General features: G+C 44.5%; 1 protein-coding gene across 1 annotated transcript in view; it reads right to left on the bottom strand.

The window, feature by feature from the left end:
* CD247 (CD247 molecule) overlaps positions 1-13411 on the bottom strand; it is an 86755-nt gene extending 73344 nt beyond the window's left edge. Inside the window, exon 1 of the mRNA XM_053607680.1 lies at positions 13255-13411. Within this exon, the coding sequence (XP_053463655.1) occupies positions 13255-13312 (58 nt within the window). The 5' untranslated portion in view covers positions 13313-13411. The remainder of the gene's footprint in view (positions 1-13254) is intronic.
* Between the last annotated feature and the right edge of the window lie 1164 nt (positions 13412-14575).

Genomic DNA, 14575 nt, shown 5'->3' with positions numbered 1-14575 from the left:
AGTATTAACTTTTGCAGCACACATTTGGAAACAGTGTCTTTGATATAAACATCAGTGAGCAAATTCTTCAGGCGGCAGCTCCTTGGGATGAGGAAGAGGGGTGCATCTGAGCAGGTAGCAACAGGTCTGCCTGGGAGCAGGCACCATGGAAGCAGGTGAGGACCTAGCCTGGAAGATGGGTGGGCTCCATGTCAGAGCCGAGGGCTATGAGTGGAAGGTGCCTCAGCCTCTTCATCTCAGCCTGAGGGTGGGCCGTGAGCTTCAGGGAGCGGGTATGGGTGACAGAGAGCCACAGCCAGTGTTTCCTGGTCTCCCAGGGAAGAATATTCCCTTTCGGCCACCAGATCTGCCCTTTCTGACTCCCTTCTTCACGGAGCAAACCTCAACTCTCCCCACCATGTCTACAACAAATATCACACAGTCCAAATATCAGGCAGACCCTACTTCCAGACTCCTAGAGTTCAGGGTACATCCCCCATGCAACGTTATTCATGGCTGGTACAGATAGGCTGCCTGGGGACAAAGACCGGTCTGTTCCTGCCAGTCATGAACCTCTGGGGCTCAGTTCCCCACCTGTAAAATGGGCACATCAGTAAAAGTATCCCAGGATCAGTTGACTTAACACATGTAAACAACACATCAAACAAGCCCCTCCTGAAAGGCATTAGCCCTTGCTGCCAGTCAGATTGATCCTCCTCTAGAGACGTGAGTTCTTTGAGAGTGGCAGCTGTGACTGTCACAGGGTGGCACCTGGCCTGGGATAGTGCTTGCTCAGAAAATACATCTAGAATTCATTCATGCATGGCTACACTATCTGTATTTTATTTTTAATCTCTGATAATATTTCTGACAATGAAATGTATTATTAGAACACACTCTCACTAATAGGAAAACTACTTGTTTTTCTCCACGTGGTTTTAGTCTTCTCTCTCTGACTAGTCTGGCCTAACAGACACCCTATCACTTTTACAGGCAAGTTTGTCTGCCAGGGCCTAGGATCAGAGAGTCACCCTCCTTATGGTCACGGTAGTCCTGGATGGTCTCAGCAGAGAATCAGAGATGCCACTGATTTATCAACACAGAGGCATTTCTCTGTCCTGCCTCGTCATTAATGGGCCACCAGGGTAGGAGAGTGGGAATCTCACTGACAATGGGCTTTATGGAAAGTCTTTAAAGGAAACTCTTCCAAAACCTAGAGACGTAGCCTGCCAACCCATCCATTGGGAAACAGCTTACAGGAAAATCTGGGCATATCCCTCTTTGTGAAAATTTAATATAATCTGTCCATTCTATAGAAATCCAATAAATGAAAACAATTGAATTAAAAAATGAATTTTCTAATACTAAATAATTTACTACAGCATTCCTTTAAATAACAGTCTCCTGAGTAGATTTAAATGTTGTAATATTTTCTTGCACAGAACTTTCTCAGGGCCTCTCCTAGTGAGTGAAGGTGCCCTTGTAGGTGGCGGACAATTTTTCGTTTTAAAAACTGCTTCGTTGAGGTATAATTTACATAGCATAAGACATTTTCTAAGCCTACATGTATTAACAGCATAAGGTATTTGAGGGATTCATTCACTCGTTAAACTTATTGAACATCTATGTAAACAAAAAGTGCTCGGGCTGTATTTACTCATGTGTATTTGCAGATATGTGTGTGTTTATCGCTTTCTTTCTGCCTGTCCACCTACCTGCCTTGTTCCTGAAAGGACTCTGGGGGGGAATTCAGACTTCATTTTCTCCAGAAGGCCACAGGACAGCAGCTGTGTGAAGCAAGGCACAAGGGCCCTGAGCCCCCTGGCAGTCTGTCAATCTGTACGTAGGCAGATCAGGGACTGTGGCACTATAGGGTAAAAAAAACCTAAAGGACATTGGCCACTTGGCTGTAATGGCTGGAGTTGGGGAAGACCAAGGGAGGCTCTTCAGCAGGGTCAACAGCTCTCTGGGGGGAGAGGGGGTTCTTTTTTTTTTATTAATATTAAATCATAGCTGTGTACATTAATGCGGTCATGGGGCACCATACATTGGTTTTATAAACAGTTTGACACATTTTCATCACACTGGTTAACATAGCCTTCCTGGCATTTTCTTAGTTATTGTGTTAAGACAATTATATTCTACATTTACTAAGTTTCACATGTCCGGGGGTGGGGTGGGGGGGTTCTTGCTGTAGGGATGATCCAAAGCCTTTTTGCAACTCCTGAAATAATTGAAGGCTGTCCTCTGGCCAGTGGAGGTGGCACTTTGCCACCACCACAGCCTTATGGGCAGTCAGGCTGAGCTAACAGGGACCAGCCACCTGCAGCTCTTTTGTGGTGGCTATTCCCACATGGGGCCTCGTCACACACACCTCAGACCCAAATGGTCAGCTCTAGAAGTGCCATTTACTTACCGCAGGGCAGCCTGGTGTAAGACAGACGGCTAGGGCAAGAATCAAAAGTCTTGGGTTCAAGTGCTCACTCTGCCCTCACTAACTACGCAGCAGTTTCTTAATCTCCTGGGCTATCATTTCTACCCTGATAAAATCTATAAGTGGAACTTGAAGGGGTCTGTGATCCTTTTCATTTCAAATATTCTGTGATTCTGACATATTGGCCCAGCCCTGCTCTGATCACAGAAAAATCTTCCCAGAGAGGCACTGTCTACTGTTCTTATCACCGAGGGTAAAAAGCCAGTGGCAGCATCCCTGACCTCCACCCCAGCCTAATCATGACGATATCACAAGTCATTTCTGACTATAAGATAGTCACACTTTACGTGAGAGGCACATTCCTCAAGACTTTGCACAAATTAATATAAAATTATAGTGACATTATTTTGGATATTGCACATAAACTAAGACCTTCTTAATTTTCGTATCACATTATTTCAAATTTATATAATTCACTATCCCATTAAATATGATTTATTGTATACTCCCTCTAAAAGGATTTCTTTTAACCTTCAAAAAGAAAGAAAAAAGGTAATAGGAGAGCGAGGTGATGATCAAGGGTCAAATTTGGTGGAGAAAGATCACAGGTTTGAAGAGACTCTGCAGGAAAAACATCTAGAACCAAGCAAACCAGGCCCCTTTTCTGATGCCATAAAGACCCAGCAAACCAATATTGTTTTCCTATGGTCATTGTTTACACGGCATTTTAAATGATTGGCCAGTCGGATTTCTTTTCTTATCAAAATTCCTCCAGACTTGAATGCTGGTAGAATATGTTCAATTCCAAATTAAAAAAAAAAAAAAACAAAAAAAAAACTCTAAATAACAAATCTTTCCTTCATCTCTTTGCACCTAGGAGCCATTTTGTGCTCTTTAAAAATGACTGAGGGAATTTTCTGAAACCAAGCCAGGAATTAAATCAGCTGCCAGTCTGAGACTTTGTGCTTAGAGAAATGGGCTAACAACTAATGGATGTGTTTTCCAAACCAACGAAATCAAGAAATTGTCATGAAGATTAAAACCTGCTCTCTAAATCTTCCCTTCTGTGTCCTCCCCACCGGCCCTTGTGAATTGCAAGAACTTGAGACCATCACTCTATTCACAGTCCATTTCTGGTTTCCAAGTAGCTCTCTCTTCCACATGAGATTATAAAGCTTTGAAAATTAGAGGCACCCCGCGACTCCCACCCCAAAGAGCTATTCCCTGATGAGATGCTCCGTTGAAATGGAAGGAGTTTGCTTTATAGCAGCCTCCCTCGTGGAATTATAGATGGGAACATTTAACAATACAGCATTTGCAATGGTCAGGTGAGAGCTAGCCAAGTTTTTAAAAAGGGATTTCACAGGCCAGGTCAGCAGGGAGATGGATGGGTGAGCGGTGGTGGATACAATTATTTGACTTTCTGAGCTGTTCTTTTGAAGCCTCTATGCTTAATAGAAAGAAAAAGAATAATCCTCTTTGCCAACCTTTTGTAGCTCAATCTTTATTGTTCCCACCAAAACCCAAAGAAAACGGACAAGATTCATTTTGTCCAGAAAGCATTTGTGTATTTTATATAGGTCTGGGCTTTGAAGCATTGATAGTTAAGTGGGAGGAAAGACAAAGATTTCTCTCAACTCTGAAGAAATCAAAAGAGAATTTCCGACACGCTCCAGCCTAACTCAAAACTGTCCTGGGTGGTATCCACCCAAAATACACTTCTTTTGCTATTAAACTCAGCATGGAAATTAGCACAGGCCCCAAAATGATGAAAATTAGACCATACCATAAAGAAATGGGCCTGAAGGCAAATTCAGATTTTTTCTTTTCTTTTTTTTTTTTTGCAAAAATTGAGATCATGATTTCCAGGACAAGGGAAACTTTCTTTTACTAGTGAGCTCGCGATCACTCAATATTCATCTCCTAGACACTGGCCTGGTCGATGCTTGTTGGTTCCAACCCTCTACAGAGCTGTTTGTTTGACTTGAGGCACAGGAGAGGAACATGGCAAATTATTACTCACTGTTGAGTTGAGTGGCCAGATGGTTTAAATAATCAGATATTAAAAAAAGAACTATCGGTCTGGTTATATCAACTATCTTGATGGCCAAAGTAGGTCACCAGGAGCCCCCTTAGTGAATTGCTTGCTAATCTAGTCTAAAGGCAGGAAGAAAGGAAAGCATCAAATTTGTTTGGACTATTCTGGCTGAAACACATAGGGTGGCCATCACAGGAAGAACTAGTGAGAACTTGGGGAGCTGGTAACATTTTCTGGTTGCCAGGAAGTGTTCCTGAAACTATTTGTGTACTGGGCATCAATTCTGGGAATGGCTCACCCCAAGGAAATATTGTTTCAGGTTTTTAACCCTGAGTTCTGAGAACAATTTTCCACCCTCTTTTGTCACTTTAATACTATTAACAACGTCAGCCGTGGGCCTGTGTGCTTCCCACACATCTGAGCTTAGAATTAAGGGGTGGACAAGGTTTCCATGGGTGAAGGGAGGGGAACGCCTGCATTCTAAGTTGGGGAGATTGGGAGGAAGGAGGGTGCAAAGAAGGAACAGTACAGGGCATACTCGGGAGAGGAGAGGGCACTGGGGGAGTCAGGCAGACCACCCCGAGCTATCTTTGCAGCTGTGAAGAAGCTGCTCCCACTTCTCTATGATCCCAGACCTTCCAGCGTGGACAGAAGTTTCCCCATCTCCCTTCTCCATAGACTCCCAGGGACGTGCTCAGTGACGTCCGCTCCGGCCGGCTGCCCAGATTGCCCGCTCTGAGCTCGAGCAACATTTGTCCTTCCTTCTATGGAGCTGTCCTGCTGCCCACCAAACTCCCATTAAATACACATACCACACACATAAAACCAGTAAGATGCGCACACAAAATCACATACTGCAGACACAGGCACACATCGTCAGCACACAGGTGAGCGTATATGTGTACCACCCCCCATTACACGCACACCTGCATGTATGCGCCAGAACAGATACACAAACACAGAGCAGCACGCACACTGGGGACCTTCGCCCACACCCCATCCGCACACATGCTGGGTAGTCACACACAGCGTGCATGTTGCCGGCACCCACACCGACCTGCAACCCGTAGTGCTTGGGCTCAGGCTATTCCCAGGATGCAGCCACCAGTTCATGGCTTTCCCTCTCAGTAGGCTGCGCCGGCCAGTCAGCCTCCTCCACGCTGTCTCCCCCAGCCTGTCTCTTCTGCTCTTTCCCTTGTAGCACTTTGTCCCTCCAAATCTTCACCATCACTACCAGCCTTGATGATGAAAGGGCAGGTCTAGCTCAGGGCCTTAATTCACATTATATCTTAGAGCTACTACATTCATGGAGGAACTAGAAAAATACAGGAAGACACAGTTAACTTTCTAATAGCCATAGCGAAAGAGGGAAGTAGGGCTTTACTTCATGCTGAATGGGGGTGTGGGTTAACATTCCGAGCCCTCTCCCCCACTCCCGTGATTTGGCAAAACCCACAACTCACCACAAATGTCCCGCTGAAGCACCTGAACACTTCCCCTATCCCCAGCCCTCTGCCCAGTCAGCTCTGGGGACAGCCACACTAAGAGTCACGGACAGGCACTCTGGGCTCTGCAAGGCTTCCTGCGGTTTGCTCTGGACATCAACTTTCTTCCCATGCTTTTGCTTTGCTCCAGTCAACAGCACACGGGTTTACACTGCCTGAGCCCAGCGTAGGCAGATGCAAATGGACCCAAGGCTAAAATGTGACATAAGAAATTACGAATTGGTGATGGACCTTAGTCTCTCAAAGACAACTCTCCCACTCCTGAGGGATTTAGTAAAAATCCAGTCTGTGTAACAGTGTGCTATTCTTTTAGAAAACCTCATACACATATAACCTTCTATATTGAATGAAGATATATTCTTACCAAATAGATTCATTACTGGCAATTATCCAGTAATGAATAATTGATTATAATGATGAATAAATGATAATATCCACCAAAGCCTCTCAAACATGATTAAATTTACATTTTTATTTGCACCAATGCACAAGTCAGGTGGATGAGTATAGCTGCACATGTAGGAGTGGGTTGAACCGCAAAGTGGGGCCCATTTCCTCAAGAAAAGCTTCAAAACAGGGATATTTATTTAAGAGTAAAATGGAAGATACAGATTTATCAGATAGGGAGAAAATGTAAGTTCAGAACATTTTCTCTGACAATAATATGTCAGAGAAAAAAACATAATTCTATATTAACAATCCAGTATTTCCTACTCAGCAGGAAAATGTATATTACATGAGGATATTCAGCATCAAAATAATTAATTATTATTATTATTCTTTTTTTTTGAGACAGAGTCTCACTATGTCCCCCTCGGTAGAGGGCTGTGGTGTCACAGCTCACAGCAACCTCAAACTCTTGGGCTTAAGCAATTCTCCTGCCTCAGCCTCCTGAGTAGCTGGGACTACAGGTGCCCGTCACAACGCCCGGCTATTTTTTGTTGCAGTTGTCATTGTTGTTTAGCTGGCCCAGGCCGGGTTTGAACCTGCCAGCCCCTGTGTGTTGTGGCTGGCGCTGTAACTGCTAAGCCAAAATTATTAATTATTTCTTACCTTAAACACTGAGAGGAAAATAGTATTAAATGCTTACAAAGAGGAATACCTTTAAAAGTCTGCTTCAGAATTCAGTCGCATGCTAGTGTATTGGCACATGCTAGTGTATTGGCACATGCTAGTGTATTGACGTGGTGGGGCAGCCACCGGAGCTTCAAGAGTGTGTGCCCTGAACTGGGGCTCAGAGAACCTGTCTGGAGGCTGCTTCTGCTCTCAGGCAAGTCACCACACCTCTGGGTCTCATTTTCTTCATTTATAACAAGGGATTCCTAGTGCTTTTTCTGCCACTTGCCTTAGCATGGTTATGAGGATCGAATAAGCAAGGGTATTAAGAAACAGCTTGCAAATAAAAAGAGAGGGCGCACTCAGAGGATGGTAGTCAGGACCGGGCACCAGGCCTGCCTGTCCTCGTTCTGATGCTTTCTATTTATTTTTTTCTCCTTGAGTCTGAAAATTAGTTGCTGAGTGGCACAGATCATAACAGGCAAGCAAAGATGACTCCTAACTGAAACTTCTAACATTTCCACCACTGCAATTTGGCTGCTTCAGACAGCAATTTGCTTTCTCTTCAAGTCAGTTGTCATGAACAGAAGTCTCTGTATGGCCTCCAATAAATCTGCAGCCAATACACAAGCATAAGATAGGAGCCAGAAAATGTTGGCCTCTGATCTCGCATTTTTCACAACAGAGACTCCCACCCAAGAGTTAAAAATATTGTGATCAAGTGGGAGTCTTGATGAAAGAAAGTATTTGGAGCAGCAGGGAAGAATGAAGCTTAGGTTCCAAATTCCGCGAGCCAATACCACCAGGGATAGGGTAGGCGTAGGGGACTGGGTAATTAAATGTTCTTAAAAACGTGCCAATTCCAAGATCACACATAATTCATTTTGTGGCTAAAAGGGGTGTTCAACCCTCTCACCAATTCTCATCTTGCAGATGAGAAAACTAAAGCGTACAGAGAAATTTCTGCACAAGTTTACACTGCAATGTAGTGACAGGGGAAGAAAAAGCAGGCATATTAGTTGGGGGTCCTCCTTTATTGCATTAGGGAAATAATTCCATTTTGTAGACTGGGAAAATGAGGCATGCATGCTAATGGCTATGGCCTTCCAAGTACCTACACTCCCCAGCACCCTCAGGAGGCAGACATTACAGCCGCCATCTTACAGAGGAAGAACAGGGCTCTGAGGTGGGCAACTCGTGCCAGGGAAAGGCTGTGGAGGAACCGGGGCTTAGGGGCAGATCCTTCTGGCCCCACAGGCTCCCGTCTCTCCACCACACTGTCTGCTCCAGAGGAGACGGGACACTAGCAGATGGTAACAGAGAGACAGAAAAAACGCTTTCTTTCCTCAATAGTATTCTTTTCACCCAAAGTCTAAAGCATACTGTGAAATCCTCTTTTAACTTATCTTTTGTCAGCCCTGGATTTGCCCGAGGAAGTAACAGGATTAGTTATGATATCAAAACTTAGACATATGCCTGACATGTCCCAAAATAAGAAAGAAGAAAATATGATGCATATACTCCATGAAAGTTTACATACATAGCAATTAGAAATAATCACAAAGGATAAGCATGAAAATACAGGCTTATTATTAAATAGCAGGGAAAAAAGCATTAAAAAGATATCATTTTAATGATATCTAAAGATACGTATGCGTTTATGAACAATGCTGGAAAAGAATACAAAGAAGTGAAAATAAAAAGTTATTGGGTTGGCTTTTTATGATTTTAAGAAAATTTTTATTTCCTTCAATGATTTTATGATATTTTAATTAAAATACTTCAAATTAAGAGAAGAAAAAAACATGATAGCTACCTGAAATATTTATTTGGTATCCTAGATCAAACCAGAATATACTGGTTAGGTAGTCCCCCCTTTTTTATTTCCATATTTTAAAGAAATTGAATGAGCGAATACTGTGATTTATGCTATAATCTACAAAGTCTTTTTCTCCTTGGGGCCTTTCATTAGTTTATCAGTTCATTAGTGAACAATCTCCAACAGCGAAACCTTGTTTATTTTCTGCTTTTCCCCAGTGTTAAATCAGAAAAAGAAACATATTTCTTTATATCTAGTTACAGGTCAGGCGAAACATAGGAAATTATCTTTCTGGTAAATCGAAAAAATTACTGGTAGAAATTTTGCATGGCCTGATGAGCAAATTTTTAATAATGGCAGGATTATGCCTGAAACCATGCTTGAAACTTATTTTGAATCATTTTATTCACTCAAATGGTCTGTCTGCCAGTTTAATTTCTGTTCTTTGTTTTGTTCTTGAAGTACCTTATTAGTACACATACTAAATTCTCTAGAGGAAAGGTCCAAATAATGTTAATTCAATATACTCCCCAAATAAACCTTTAAAGTTAATTTAATCTTCTGGAAACATCTAGATTCCCTTCATTCACCCACCTTTTAATTCATTCAACAAATACCTGCTGATACTTATTGCACTTTGACTCTGTGCCAGGTACTATGCTAAGCACTGGGGCACAGCTGCGAGCGAGATGGGGCATCTTTTGCTCAGGGAACTTAGAGTCACTTTTTACGTTGAAAGAGGCCGCGTCCATGCAGTAACTAAAGTGGTCATTTTGTTTCAACCAATAGGTCAAATAACGGCTTTAATTATGATGATCATGATTATTATTTTTTGCTCAAATTGACGAACACCGCCCCTTTAGAATTAATAAGCACTTGCCTTCACCCAAGCAGAGCTAATAAATTTATTTTGGACTCTTCCTGATGTTTATAAAATCACTTAGCTTAGCTGACTCATAGATACATAAGGCTCAAGGACAAAAACGATTCCCACAGTACACATTTGGACAACTCTAATCCGAAAGAGTTCCCTCATGGTGCCTGGACCCTTCTAAATAAAAGACAAGACACGATGCTGGGTGACTTGAGAAAGTAACAGTGTATACTCAATAAAAATTAAATAATTTTTTAAAGAACACAGCAAAAATAAAAAGAATTTTTTAATGCTCATAGCTGTGGTTATGCACTTAAGCCAGCGCTTCCTAGGACTGTTTCTGGGGGGTTCTGAGCAGCAGCAGACAGGGTCCCTGGACCGGTGAGTCCGAGAAATGCCAAGGTCAAAAAACTAAGCAGCTCATTGGGCTGAGCCGAGCCAGCCATCGCAGGTGAAAACAAACCAATGGCAAAAAAGCCAGCAATGAAATACTTGAGCTGCATCTCTTAAAACTTGCCTCGAGTTCCCCTCCAACCAATTTTAGCAAAGACGTAGTGTTCCAGGAGTTTGCTTGTAGTTACTGTGCACCCACACTGACTATTCGGCCTCAGAATCCTATGGCCACCCTGACCAGTGATGACTGGGTGGATTTTGTTTCTAATTTCCACCCCCTTGACTATTTATATTACATATTTTTCAGACACATTTTCATTTTGGGAAAACACTCCCATACAGAGTGTCTTTAAAAAATTAAAATGGTGGATGGTCATCCCACAACCAGATGAAGCTTTGTTCCTACCACTGAGATCGCTGCCGTGTTTCCATGCTAGGATGGGTGCGTCCAGAAATCAGAAGATGGATGAACTGTGTTGCACAGATGGAGAAAATACCCACTGGTGCCTTACAACACAGTTGAGAGCAAACTGAGAAACTCAGCCTTGGGTTTCCATCGCCTGTTCCGGGTTTTGAGACTAAGACAGTCCAAGTTGTAATAATGGTAATGATAAACACAACTTTCATTTACTGGCTGGCTACTATGCGTTGGGCACTTTACAATCTCTTCTAATCTTCACATCTCTGCAAGGAAGGTATTAGGACCCGTTCTTTAGAGGGGAGAAAACTGAGGCTCAGAGGGGTTAAGTAACCCACTTAAGGTTGCACAGATCGGAAGTGGCAGGGCTGGGATTGCATCTGTGATTGGCCTTTTTGCACCACAGCCAGCTGCCTTCCTAAAAGCAGAGCCACTCACAACCCTGGGAGCCTTGTGTCTCCTGGGCCTGCATGTCAGAGCTGCTTCTGTCTCCTTACTGGAAAAAAGACAAAAGCCACACTGACCACCAGGCTCTTTCTTGGCCATTGTGGGAAAGGGCATTGTAGGTGCTGGGGAGCTGCAGGGTTAGCAGGCAGAAATGCACCGGTGATACCTGGTGCTATCTTAGCTTCTGGCCTTGGCGCCTGCTGGCCATCTCGGCAGACTCTCATTCAAGGAGACCGCCTCCTGTCCTCATGGCTTTATCAATGATACAAGCATTTCTAAAGTGAAGAAATGCACATGGAAAAAGGCTTAATGAAAAATAGATGTTTTAAAGGTTTAAGAGACACATCATATAACTGGGTAAGAAAAGAGAGGACACTTTGACTCCCGTTCTGTCTGCAGCCTTCCCTCCAGGGGAAACTGTGGAGGGTGTACTGTCGGGAAACACAACGCCATGGCAGCCCTTGGTGTAGGGCCCCTCTGAGCGCCCCTGGCCTTATCGTGCCTTGTTTCTGGGCTAGGACATTTTGCAAATGCTTTTCTATTAGCCTTTTCTATAAATAGCTAAAGTGTCAGTCTCCACAGAGGCAAAGTAAGCAATACTGCAAAGCGAAAAATTCAGTCAATGTCAAGTTTTGTGTTTCTTGTTTTTGGCTGTCCTGTTTGTGGAAATGGGGCATGGCCCTCGTCTTGTCTGCTGGGTGGGGTTTTGTTTACCATGCTTGGCAGCCACCACCACCTTTCATTTTTTTCTAACTACACTTTGCCCCTGCCTTTACCCAAAGCCTAATGCAAAGACCGGTGAGGAGACTGCAGGTAAAGGCCTGAAAAGCCTAAATAACCTCCCAAGAGCAGTGTCCCCAGCCCGAAGCCCGGAGTCTGAAGTGTCTGCCCTCAGCTACTTCCCCTGAAATCCCAGAATCCCCAGGCTTTATGGATCCTCTCGTCCCCTGAACTCAAGGACAGACTGCTTCGAGCCTTCTCTGGTGCCCTCACCCCACAGCACAGTGTGACTCATACCCCATCAGGCCTTTCTGAGAAGAGAGCTATGATCTTGCAGCAAACCCTGAGAATACACAGTCCTCTAAAGCCCCAAGGTGCTGGCCAGGGCCGTGCCATGGTCCCTGGTAGGAACACAAGTGCTGATCCCGCAGTTCTCAACTGGTGGGTCTCAACCCACAGGAACTGTATTAAAGGGCTGTGGCATTAGGAAGGTTGAGAACCACTGTGACAGCCTCTCCTATCCTTCCCATATCATCCCTGAACAAACTCCCACACTTAGGTGAGCTGTCAAGTGGAGGGAAGACATTGTGACTACTTCCCCTGTTTTTTTTTTTTTTTAGATCCCAATGCATCTTGTCCTGTTTTTTTGTAACAATGCCAAATGCCTGAGCAGTCCATTTTGTCCCCTTTTCACTTGTTTTCTTCCTTGTTATCTGGGCTAGAAAACGTGACAGAAGCTAGTGGCTTGCAGAGAAGCCAGGCTCCCATCCACATCCACGGGAACGAGGTGGAGAGGAGTTTCTCTTTTTGGTTGGTTGGTGCTCGTGGTGGTGACTTAACAAGGCGCATCCTCTCATCTGACCGCTATGTTCTGCCCACAATGCTGGCTTTCTGGCTCAGAGAGAGAACTACCGAGGTGAGGGTGGTGGGTGAGTCACTGAGCCCAGGATGGGTGCACCATACGGCTGCCCTTGGCCAGGGGCACAGGGGCAGCCATGACAGAGCTGAGCCCAGACGTGGACCTTTGGGCCATGAGGGTACAAAGGCTCTGTGGAAGCCTGCACCTCAATGCTCCCTTCAGGCCAAATGTTCTTTATTGACAAGAGCAGAAAGAAAGAGGCCGAGTGACAGAGACAGAGCCAGCCAGGGCGTAAAAGATGATGACACAGAAACTAGATTCATCACCGGGTGAAAATGGCCTGGGAGATAGTTTTCCATCCCGTCCAGCTTCTGTTTCATACCCTCTCCATTTCTCTACCCTGGGCCTGCCTCAGTTACCCTACTGCTTCCTTCCTCCTGGTCCTTCCCCTACACAGACTTTTCTCTCTTCTTTATCACTGGAAAATTCTATACCGGGGGCAGCTGGCACCGAACAGATGCCCAACCTGGCTGTGATGGGGCAGGTGCCAGCTCAGGCCCGGACTCCTCCCCACTCAGCAGCCCCTTGATTTGGTGAGGGTAGGATTCGATTCGGGGGAGACCCCAGCACCTCAGCACCCCTCCACCCCCACCCCCCATATACATACACACAGAGTTTCTAGAAGTTTCCCGCCATCGCCGCGTCGCCCTACCTGTGCCTGGGAACTGAGCTTGCAGGACAGCCGCGATGACAAATGCCTTCCACTTCATCTTGTCCTTTCTCCCAGGATGGGGCAGGGAGGCAGAGGCGGGGGCAGCTGCGGCTGGCACGATGAAGAGAAAAGGGGTCTCTGCTGGCTTTGTTCTGGCGCTGCCTCCTCAGGAAGTGGAGGACTGTGGCTCTGAGAGAGCACCTGCCACAGGCCCAGAATCGCGCACTCCCCCTTTCGGTTCACGGGCAGGAAGCTCTGGAGGGCTGAGGGTTAGGGCGTGTGTGTGTGTCTGCACCAGTCTGTCTGAATTTTGCCTTTTCTCTCATTTCATCATTGTTTTAATGTTCCTTTAAAAAAAAATTCTTGTCTAGTTTTTCTCTAATTTCTATCTTGACAGGCGAAGTCTGTTTCTAGGCAAATACGAGTTCCCAGGGCACAGAAGAACATTTGCCCTTTACCTGGACTGTCAGATATTGTGTAGAGGTTGGTAAAATGACAGCATTCTGGATTCAGAAACAGGCTACATGTAGAGACAGACTACCTGGGCTTTAGTGACATCTCTGTCATCTACTTGTGTGGCCTTGAGTAAGTGGCTCAACAGCTCTAGACTTCAGCGTCCTTATCTATACATCAGAGCTGGAGTAGATCTGAGGTGGCAGATCTAAACTTGGCCTGAATTTGAACCATACAATAGTTGGAAATACTATCGCTCACAGAGTAAACTTAATAAAAAATGGAAAGAGATCTGTGTGAAACTAGCTTTAAAACACTTCTGAAGAACACAGAAAGAACATGGGCAAATAGAAAGGCACATTCTTCTTTGATAGAAAGCTCCCTCTTATGAACACCACAATTCTCCCTAAATTAATGGATCTTTTTGAAAATACCACCAGAAGTTTAAGAACAAGATAATCTGATTCCAAAGTTTATATGGAAAAAAATTAATGTGCAAGGGTCAGGTGTAGTGGCTCATGCCTGTAATCTTAGCACTCTGGAAGGCCAAGGTGGGTAGATTGCCTGAGCTCACAGGTTTGAGACCAGCCTGAGCAAGAGCAAGACCCTGTCTCTAAAAATAGCCGGTGTTGTGGCAGGTGCCTGTAGTCCCAGCTACTCGTGAGGCTGAGGCAAGAGAATCACTTGAGCCCAGGAGTTTGAGGTTGCTATGAGATATGATGCCATGGCACTCTACCAAGGGCCACAAAGTGAGACTCTATCTCAAAAAAAAAAAAAAAATTAATGTACAAGAATGGCCAGGACACCAAAAGTATGGAACAATAAAGGACAAAATTGGTAAACTAAACTTCACTAAAATTAAAAACTG

The sequence above is a fragment of the Nycticebus coucang genome, chromosome 10 (assembly GCF_027406575.1).
Source record: "Nycticebus coucang isolate mNycCou1 chromosome 10, mNycCou1.pri, whole genome shotgun sequence".
NCBI lineage: Eukaryota > Metazoa > Chordata > Mammalia > Primates > Lorisidae > Nycticebus > Nycticebus coucang.
This window is presented reverse-complemented; position numbering and strand designations above follow the sequence as displayed.